The 10,880-nt window shown below is 42.3% G+C and overlaps 2 protein-coding genes across 3 annotated transcripts; one reads left to right on the forward strand and one right to left on the reverse strand.

Annotated features, from left to right (window-relative positions):
- Window positions 1-750: 750 nt before the first annotated feature.
- Window positions 751-6,492, reverse strand: LOC129594844 (uncharacterized). Of its 2 annotated transcripts, XM_055491694.1 has the most exons (10): window positions 6,303-6,492; window positions 6,076-6,185; window positions 5,771-5,870; window positions 5,545-5,668; window positions 5,294-5,472; window positions 4,990-5,226; window positions 4,311-4,499; window positions 3,765-4,114; window positions 3,290-3,650; window positions 751-1,823 (listed from the first exon to the last, which is right to left on the reverse strand). In XM_055491694.1, the coding sequence occupies exons 1-10, from the start codon at window positions 6,391-6,393 to the stop codon at window positions 964-966; spliced, it is 2,601 nt and encodes an 866-aa protein (XP_055347669.1). In that variant the 5' UTR covers window positions 6,394-6,492; the 3' UTR covers window positions 751-963. The 2 variants fall into 2 exon arrangements, with proteins under 2 accessions (XP_055347669.1, XP_055347668.1); XM_055491693.1 differs by having other exon boundaries at window positions 3,290-4,114.
- A 3,431-nt stretch (window positions 6,493-9,923) lies between these two features.
- LOC129594859 (fMet-Leu-Phe receptor-like) lies at window positions 9,924-10,808 on the forward strand. The gene has a single exon (XM_055491712.1). The coding sequence runs from the start codon at window positions 9,924-9,926 to the stop codon at window positions 10,806-10,808; it is 885 nt and encodes a 294-aa protein (XP_055347687.1).
- Window positions 10,809-10,880: the final 72 nt, after the last annotated feature.

Below are 10,880 nucleotides of genomic sequence, written 5' to 3' on the forward strand. Positions count from 1 at the left end.
ATACATTATTATTATACATTATTACAAGTAAATATCCGTGCAGCAGCTAAAAACAATGTCGAATTAGCAATAATAATACATCTATTAGGATCCGCAATATCGCTTGTACCAGGAGCGAACGTTGTTCGATTTGGCACAGCGTGGACTATTAGAAATTTATTGTTGTAATTTTACGATAACTTATTCAGCTGTGTACCGCCTTCGCACTTGATTAATTGTGTTTAGTTTCACCGATTCATAACTGAACAACTCGCCAGACACCCCCACACGGATCCCTCGCGAATTATGGTAAATGTTGTTAATTTTTGATATGCACCAATTAATCAAGCGGATGCAGAACTTCTAGTGATTATCTGGTTACATCGTAGAAAGAGAGCAAGTGGGGGCTGGGACCGTGCTCCCATGAAAGTGCATGACATCCGGGATAAAATTTGCGAAGGCGTACGTAGCAGCACTGCCCAGGAGACATTATATACATTATATACATTATATACTTATATACATATACATTATATACTTCGTTCAGACATTATATACTTCAGACTTCAGACATTATATACTTCACTGAAGTACTGAAAATGTATTGCTTGAAAAGTAATATTATTCTCTGAATAATTTCGATATCCGTATTTTGATTCCTAAGAAAAAAAAAACTTAATAAGAGTAGCATACCGTCAAAATACGGAGCTACAGCCCTACAGGTACATCCATCTTATCCTTGATTCCATCATCTGAACTGCTACTAAAATGCAAGATTCGACCATTTTTTAATTATTTCACAAATTATGCATCTCGCATATCTCGGCTGTGTATTGACCATCCAAACATAAAACTTTTTATTAACGATAACAATAATTACGGATTTCATGCGTTGCTACAGAGTGCCGGTACGGATTGATAAGAAAGCGTTGCTTACAGTTACAGTAGATAATGCTCTATCAAGTCCAACGGATGCGTGCACGTTTAACAGCTGGGTTCATTTAGAGAAAATGCGGTTTGACTAAAGTCAGCGAATTCATCCTCAAAAGGAAAAGGATCCGCAGAACAATCGATCGGTAAGTAAGACTCGCCGTCGCGGTATTTGTATGCGCCATTTAACCACCCTCCAGCCACGGAGTATATTTGACCGGTTTCAGCCTCCCTCAGCAGACGAAGGTTACCCTGTCTCCATCGGCGAAACGATGCAAACTGACAGCCACAATGTAAGTTAAACAAGTAATCTTTCACGGCCTGATTACACATACACAGATCTTTGAGACCGTTTTCTAAAGACAAGAAGCGTAGGTCAGGCAGATTCGTAAAAGTGTCCTTCTCCAGACTGTTTATGGTAACATTTAAAAACACAAGAATCCTTAATTTGATGGAGTGCTCGAAGTCATTTTTGTAAATAGTTAGGCCGCGGCAGCTGGTTATTCCCAAATCGAGAAGATTCGGCAAGCGTAACTCGTGGAGCTTTCCTGTTGGTCGAGAGGTCATACAGCGACTCAGATAGAAAACGGCAATTTGTCTGCGAATTGGAGCAAAAGTAGAAAATGCGATGTGAGGTCCGTCGTACTGCTTGAGAAGCGTCGCGCGCGGTGGAAATTTTGCTATAGACGCCACCAGATCGATCACTTCTTGCGAGCTGACTTCCTGGACACAGCTGAGCTCGAACCGTCGGAAACTTGTGCAGCTTTCCAGTCCCAGTGTGGCTGGAACACAGTGTGCAGTGTACTGTTCTATACACTCCTCCGTCGTCATGGGCTCAGTTGAGAAATCAGCGAAGTCGGCCTCGAATTCGGTAGTATCGTCACACTGGTTGTTTTTGTTTGCAATATCAGAGCCTGAAAAAATGAGGACCATGAGGAGTCACAATATTAAAGCGGCATTAAGAAAAAGATCGATATTACGCGCGGCCTCCCACAGTCTGGAGATCTCTCTAGCCAAAACTTTTAAAAAAATCTGGTACCACAGTTAGATCGGCAGTGGCCCAGAACTGCGTCACATGACTTTTGTTTTTGAATACGTCCTATCGGAATCGTGCCGGCACGATGCCGCAAACGATACAACCCAGTTTCAAGGTGACCTTGAAACTTTAAAATTTGCCTGGGTACATTACGTAACGTACGTAAATTATTAAATACGCAAATTAAACGGAATAAATTGAACTTATTTTCGTACAACACTAACCAAAAAATTAAGTAACTAGGAAAAATGCACGTTGGCGTGCATTTGGCAGACCGGAGCGCAACATTTCCTTTGATTACATTATTTTCCAAAACGACTTAGCAACATAAGCATGCACTTCCAATTACTCGTTGGAAATGGTTTTCGTAACAACCTTTCGTAACGACCTTTCGTAACGACCTTTCGTAACGGACAGAAATCAACGAAAGTATTAGTCTTGAATATAGAGGACCTCCGCTACGCTCCGGTCGATTACATGTTAACCTGTCGATTTTCGTTTTCGGCATATTTGTAGTAAATGGTAGGTCTTAACCATACGGACGTCGGGCTTTTCGATTTTGGCAGGACCACTTTTCTAAACAACTGCTTAAAGCAAAGAGCCGCATTTATTATTGTAAGGTGAGTGAGTGACCGAGATACCTTCACTGCGAGCAAAATCGCTAATTGATTGAGTGAGGTACGGTCCCGTACGGAGCTACCACTGTTGTCCAGTGATCAGAATCGCTAATTGAGGGAGTTACCGAGCTACCACTGCTGTCCAGTGAGCAAAAACCATAACTGAGTGTGCTCAGAACGCTACGTTAATGTGTAACCGGGCTATTCATTGATTCAGGCCGTGGATCACAAGAAACGCGGAGGCGAAGCAGCAGCTGTTTCTCGTAAATATTTAGTACTGCTTGTACAGAGTATGCAGTATTAAAGCGCCGTAATGATATCGTCTGATATTTTAACCATAACCATTCGTGACTACCTGGTCGGCTGGTCCTGTTCTAACCAAATTACAACGACGATGCACAGTCAGCGGAAGCCGGCCAAGCTATTTCCAAAGCTGACTTACGTACTTTCCTTACGTAAAGGGGGCTATCGAAATAAACTGAGCCTGCGGTCAGACCAGTGATGCATTAAAATGCAGTGGTATGGCAGTCTTAGACTCTTAGTCATAACTACTTCGAGATCCTGCATTCTATTCTTTTCCAACCTACACAGTCACAACTTCCTTCAGTGCGTTTACAGTAAACGTAAAATCATTGGCCAAAACACTCACTATACGAGTACACAAGTTCGCAATGGGTGCTTACTAGCTCAGAAAAGGGCGCCATATTAGGCGGTTCGAGGCACTTACTGTCGGGTACGTTGGTGGAAAATCTGTGTTGACTGTAATCCACTGAAGACGAGCCGGTTATTAAAGAAACGGATGTGCAATCAATCGGTAAAAAAATTTCCGCTCTGTTAAAGGCAGCATTGCTCCACGAGTCCGTAATTCGGTAAACTTCGCCAATGTTTGCCTTCCGTAACAGCTGCTGATTTCCACTCCACCAATTTCGAAACCACTGAAACTCACAGCCACAATGCAGACGCGTAAGGTATGCAAGAGCACCTTCGCTGAACGTCTTCACATCGCTCAAACCATTCTCCATAGACAGCAGCTTCAAATCGGGAAGATTGGTGAATGTGGCTTTTTCCACAGTTTGAATAATGGTATTCTGAAATAAAATCATTCTGAGTTTGTTCGTCTGGCTGAAGTCAGCCTTTTTGATGTCCAGATTAGAGCAACCAACGGTTTTGAATTCCAGTAAATTAGCAAACTGAAGAATTACAAGTCGGTGCGTAGCACGAGTAGAAATACAGTTGTACAAATGGAACAGAACGACTTGTTTCCGCACTGAAGCAAAGTTGACCACATCAAGCTTTTCCCCGTCGTATGCGCTGAGTTTAATTGCTCTTAAAGGTGATTTGGACATTGCCGTACTCATCCGCTGGAGATCTTGAGAGGTAGCAGCACTATTGCAGTTGATGTCCAGAGTCAGGGCTGATGTGCAATTGAAAATTGTAAGTCCAGGTTTATCGCAGTTAGCGTTGAACTGAAGCCGACATTGGTCGAGAGACATGGGCTCTCGGGAAAACTGGGGAAATACTTCCGGCAGAGGTACATCTTCCTGGTCGTCACCTATGTAAAAAAGAGTAATTCAGTAAGCCATGCTTACTGCCAGGTGCCAATACAATTTTCAGTGAGCAGGACTTGTATTGAATAAAACCGCTATGACCAGCAGAATACAACATTTCTTTTGATAAAACATTAGCGACAAAATGTACTCGTTCAGATACAAAATATGCAAAATACGGTGACTGACGATAAACCGTACCTGTGTCAGGACAGGGAAGTGGACAAACCGGACACTGGTCGTCAGCCTTTTCATTCGTTATCTTTTGAGAAATCGTACTTGTTTCAGGACATTGAAGTGGACACTGGTCCTCCACCTTTTCGGTTGTTGTTTCTTTAGACGACTGCAGATCCGGGCATTTCGTTCCGTTGTCTTCTTCGTCGCTTTCATCTGAAAAGAAAAAATATTTCCAATTCCCATACATCGAAGCTTTGCAAAAATGGATGCGAACGCTTTACACATCAACGGCAAAAAAAGAATCCAGCATAAGTTTTAATCGGTTGCAAGCGGATATGTACTACTTGTAGTTATGAAGCATTCGGCCTAACATAGGAATGTAATATTCGCGATCCAGTTGGCTCGATAACACTACCAGAGCCTTAAAGTATAAATTTTTTAATTAGCAAAACAGCCGTTAGCATGCAATGCCAGACCAGAGCGTAGCAGCTTCTGCATAATACTCCTACTTATACTTAGTCATTGAGGGAAGTTGCACAATTTTATTTAAAAACTGTTCGAATTGGACGTTATAATTACGATAGTTTCCATTGTACATATCGAATTTTCTCTGTTATAAGACACACATACAACAGTTTTATAAAAATATGATGTTTTTCACCATTTACAAAGATACTGGTAGAATGCGGTAGTTAATCAGTACCTGCGGAATTGCTAGGGTCGGCAATCTGACAGTGAAATCTTCTGTAAATCCGTACAATATCCAGCGGACTAAGATTCTTATTTTGTCCAACTCTGGATTTTTTGACTGTCGGGAGAATGGTTGGAATACTGCTATCTTTTGCGAACGCGTTGTATTTGTAATGCATAACAGATTCGTAATCGTACGGAAGCCCGTAGGTATTGCCTTCTTCGTGCTTGGCGAACTGATCGCGGTCACCTAAAAAAAATGCGTCATCAGGAAATTGTAGGGCAAGCATTTTCGCTTATTTAGCTCTAAATCTTACTTTTAGCAATATTATCCCAGAGTATTAGCACGTGCTGATCGCGGTCAGATCGCGAATGTTCGTGAAAGAAGCCCATGACGTGCATCAGCTCGTGCTGGACATCTCCATGATGTTTTAAGCAACCCGGTGCATACGTAATTGCTTGTTTTCCACCAATACGACCGATGTTCGACATACACCTGGAAATAAAATTACAGTAATCGTTAGTTATGGTACTGCTTCTGCTCAAGTTTTGTAAAGCAACAACTCACTGCAATCCTTTCTGAAAGCTAATATAGTCTTCTTCGGCGGTACGCTTCACGAATTTTACACAACCACCAGAAAGACGGGTAATTATCTGCATGGATTCTAAAATTATCTTCATCTCTTTTGGTGCTGCAATAACAAAGGAATATTATACACTGTCTGGTGGATGTTAGCCTAAGCATTTATATCAAGACCGTTACAAATTAAACGTATTTGTGCGGTACTACTTACTCATTAAAGCATATTGCTTCTTGGAGAATTCATATGGTATGGTGTTATTGGGCCAAAAAGAACTAGCATCATTGATAGCATTTGCAGCGCCCTGGGACAGCTATAACAACGGTAAAGAGCAAATGTAACACTGTAAGGCAGAAATGTCGCCAAGGTTTTTATTTTTTTGTCAAAGAGAACTCACATGAAACACTGCGTTACCCGCAAGGATTACTGAGAAGGTCATAACGATGCAGTAAGTACTTTACCCATGTCACGAATATTTACTTGCTTTGCATATTTTTTCCTTTTTATTTGCCGATTACCTGAAGAGTCTGCAGCCCCAGAATGTCACCTTCAGGTAAATCACTATCGTAACGAGTAAAGTCTTCGTTGCTATTCGCCAAAATATCGGGATCAATAAATTCTTTCCAGTCTACAGCACAATAAAACACTTGCATTAACATATAATTATATCACCCTTTATAGCTCTAAACTTCTAATACAATTCACAGCAGACGCGATTAGCATTTCTACAAATCAGTTGGCGTACTATCAGGGAGGTTTTTTATCAATGACTTCGACATTGTAGCGCAAAATGTGTTGAAAAGAAGTAACAAATGCCAGGAGAATATGCAGCGCATTTTGTAATGGTTTTATGTAACGACACGAGACTTTAGACGTTGCTGTAGTCAGACTGTCAAAAACTGCTATGATACCAATCAAGTTTTCAAACAGAAGAGACATCAGTCCCAATGTTCGTAGAATCGATGCTCAGTATTCCTGCTAGGCTCCACCGCGAATTTTATTGATTTGTGAAGATGGTCACAAACCGGTTTGTATCGGTAATGACGACAGTACATTGTTTTTTAGACTGTTGGTAAACGTCTCTGACAGCAAAACAGCTTGCAGCTGAATATGCATCCTGCTAGATTGAGAACTTCTTCTGAACATTTTGGTAACCGGTATTTAAATCAATCAAGTTTTTGCGCGGTGGCCCATACTCCATACGACTGAACAGGCACGTTCCTATTGTACATTGTAGGTCTATACTGTACATTTGTAAGCTTTCATATATTTGTACATACATTAAGCCACAGTGCCAGAAAAAAGTGTTCGGAAAATAAATAAAGACTTAGTGGTAAATAAAATAAATTTATTTACGCTGTGTAGAACTAAGCGCAAAGTGTACTGTAGCTGCGGTCACATGCACAAGCTCGGAAGCTAGACCATCGAGGGTGGTTTAATAAAATTTGCAAATTTGCATACACGTTAAAGATGCTCAAGACAGCGTGTGCAATGCCCAACAGAGGGAAGACACCGGCCGGACCAGATGGTGTTCTAACATGTGTGCCCGCCTCTAGTACACTAAACTACAAGCTCCTTTCTACTATTAATTTTATGTAGTTTTTAAAAAAACTTCCCGTAAGAAAATCGGATTAAAATTAAACAAACGCTAAATATGTCATCGACTGTTACTATATCGGCCACAACCTGCAATATCTACAGAGTACTAGCACTGAAATAATTGTGTGGCTTTGTGTGCTGCTTGTCAACAAGCGTGTACGAGTTTGTGTGACATGTGGACTTGTACTAACCTCGTTTATTATGTATTCTGGGGTGGTGAAAATAATGTAGTAAAGCTGTTGATGGTTTTGTGGTGGGGTATATATAGACTAACCAAGGCATGGTCACCGCCTTTCCCCTCCGAAAAAATTCATTTGTTTGACAATAGAATTTGTTGTAGAAAAACTTAAGAAATTAATAGTTTCATCGGCAATGGTCTACTGGGCGTGACCAAAAACCAGTTTCGGGCAGACTACAGATTATGTGATATTGATTATGTTTATGCGGTGACACAAATTTTATAATATAAACACCGACAAGTGGGACAAGCAGTCCCAAGTTCCAAAAGTGAAACGCGGTATCGGCTCTGGCATTCAGAAGATAAAGTGCATTAAGTCCGCCCCGTCACCTTTCATCACGCCTTCCTCCAGCCACACATAGATTGACTGTTCGTAGGCTTGGTCGGCGGCGTCTTTGGGAGAGCAAGGAAAACTGATGAAACGGCAGCGCGCAGCCTTGAGGACCATCACCGATTACAGAAAAACGAGTAATACCGGAGCTGTGTAAACGGCTGGGCAAAGCCGCAGCAATCGACCATGGCGCCAAATGGAAGCAGTGTGGCTGTACATACAAAATCCTCAACCGTCGCAAATGCAAGGTATCATGGAACCCGCATGACCTGATTCCGTTTAAAGAGACAGACTCAAGGTATGCACTCCACCGGGAGGAAAGCATCAGCATCACAACACGGTCACGGATTGGAATCACGACCCTATGAGGCTGAAAGCTTTGTTTGGTACCTAAATAAATTTTTCATTTGAATGCATCTTTTGTGAGCAACGCTCGCCTTTATACATATTATGAATAAAATTCAACTGAGTAGATATGGCCCATTTCGTACCACTCTAGAAAACCGGCCCCCTTTTTGTTACTGTATTCCATGTATTCCTAAGTAGTCCCGTTGTATTCCTACTGTATTCTCCGCTTCCGGTATGATGTAATTTCAGTATTCTCGGACAGTGAGCCGGTATTCCTACGTATTCCGCGTGTATTCTGCCCAAATTCAAGGCGTATTCTAAGTTTTCCAATTCGAAAACCCAAGAATACACGGGGAATACAGGCGGAATACGGAAGAATACGGGGACACACTAAAGAACACAACAGTCATGTCTAAATTAAAGCTACTCGGGTATATAATGGAAAATCCCTCGCGAATACGGTAGGAATACAGGCAGAAAACAGATGGAATAAATACATGGGAATTTTGCTAAAGACTAGGTACCTCAGTCAGTTTAGGCGAGATTATTTTACCTTTGAGTGTGCCCGTATCCCCACGTATAGTACCTGTATTCTGCCTGTATTCCTAAAGTATTCCCTAACTCGCTTCTCTAACCTCTACGACTGCTGTCTTCCTGCAGCATATTAGCGCATTCCCACGTATTCAGCCAGTATTCCCCAGGTATTCCCTGCTGTTCTAGCTAAAAATCTAAGAAGCCTAAGAAACCAGAGAATACATTGTCAACACGGACAGCATACGGGTAGAATACGTGGGAATACGGAAATACAGCACAGGAAGACGTAGTCAAACGTATTTGCAAAAGCAAAATAATGGAGAACATAACGTGAATACAGACAGAATACGTGTGGGATACATAGGAATATGTGGAATACAATCAACAAAAAAAGGGGCCGATTTTCATAGAGTGGTACGAAATGGGCCATAGGCGCTACACAGCACTATTGACCGTCGCAGATACCGCGGTACTTGACCTTAGCATTGAAAAGCCCTTTGTTAGCAGCTGCCGATGTACAGATGTCACAGCTGGCATTCTCTTCCCCGACAAACACCTAGCCCAATAACTCCAAAGTGTGCAATCGAAGTGGTATTTAATATAGGACATCTTTTGTCCGCACCGACGCATCGTTGACAACAACACCAACGGAAACTGTATTTTTGTGCTGCAGCCATTGTTCGCTTGGTACAATGGTAAGGTAAAATTCAATTATGTAATTTTATGTTCAAGGATCATTCCGACTAACCTTTTAATAATTAACGTTGCACATGATTTGCATCTGATACCTTTATGGTTTCTACAACGCCGTCACGTGGAGCTTTATTCCTGTTATGGCATGGTACTCATTATGACGCTCTCGACAAAACCGTGTGTCACACCACATGATTATAATGTACAATTTCTCGATATGCGATGTGAACATGCTTCGTTACATCTTTTATGAACTTCCATAGATTATTCAATTTCATATGAATGCCCTTGTGGTCCCTACCGGCGCTCTGCTGTATGCGGCATCGTGTTTCTACGACAATATACTCGTACTTTATAAATGGGATTATCCAATTCAAAGTCACTCACATTGTACACCAATATTACACGCCTTTGCACGACGCTGACGCTGAAAATTCACCTGTTACAAAGAGTCTGTCCAGGTTGAATGTCTTGAGTCCGTTCGACCTCAGTCACACGCTTGCTCGCTAAATTCGTCAAGTCAACTCAAAAATCTTCGATTTTTGATGGAGAACAACGTGACCAACCAATCTTTGCGCGAAATCGCCGTAGTCTGGTCAGTAAGTCCAATTTTTACACTAATAATGGAAATTCTAGTTATAGTTTTGAACGGTGCTTTGCTGATTATCTTGACCACGTCATATTCGCTTCGTATCTCGACATTCCACGTCTACGTCGTTAACGTCACCTTGGCCAACTTTTTACATGCCATTCTCGTTGACCCGTTCAGCATTATCACCGACATTCACGGCGGAGTCTGGATCTTTTCGTACGCTGTTTGCTCCTTCTACCAGTTTTCCTTATGGATCCTGAGTGCCGCCATGCAGAACGCGCACGCCCTCATTACACTGAACCGGCTGTGGGCCATTATATTTCCTATACATTACCGGCAAACTCACCGCCGAACCACCGCTGTACTCCTATGTATTGGAATGTGGATTTGCATTCTGATTATTCTCTTACCAGGCATGATTCCCGATGCAACGTACTACCGGCTGCTAATGGACAGAGACGTGTGCCGGGTCAACAGCGCCGGTCAAGTGGACTGGTCAATCACCAGTCATTTTCTCGCTTACGGTTTGGCGGAGTTTATTATTGTCATTGCCTATCCGTTTATTGTTTACGCTCACTGTCGGCGGAAGAAAACGACCGGCACGAGTGCACCCACAACGCGAGCGCTGCCATCGGCAACGGCAGCCGGACAGCTTCCATCGCAAAATAAAACTCGCTCTTCGAAACGGCTGCATATTTTGACTTTATTGACCGTGTCGGTGTTCATCTGCTGGACACCCGGCTCGGTTGTGTATTCGATTCTCCCGTTCAGGAATATTGATATACCGTTATTTGCGGATTTGTTGTTTGCCTTTCAAGCCGCACTGGACCCGGTTTTGTTTATGGTCACCCTGCCAGAGCTGCGGCAGTCTGCACGGCGTCTGTGTTGCAGAGGGAGCGTGCATCCAGGCGCATAGCAAGGAACAGTCTGCAAAGCAACAAATTTACTTTTGAATAGGTAAGTATTTGTCAGTATTTGTCGATTGCTC

Source organism: Paramacrobiotus metropolitanus, unplaced genomic scaffold, assembly GCF_019649055.1.
Source record: "Paramacrobiotus metropolitanus isolate TYO unplaced genomic scaffold, Prichtersi_v1.0 Parri_scaffold0000072, whole genome shotgun sequence".
In the NCBI taxonomy this organism is placed as follows: domain Eukaryota; kingdom Metazoa; phylum Tardigrada; class Eutardigrada; order Parachela; family Macrobiotidae; genus Paramacrobiotus; species Paramacrobiotus metropolitanus.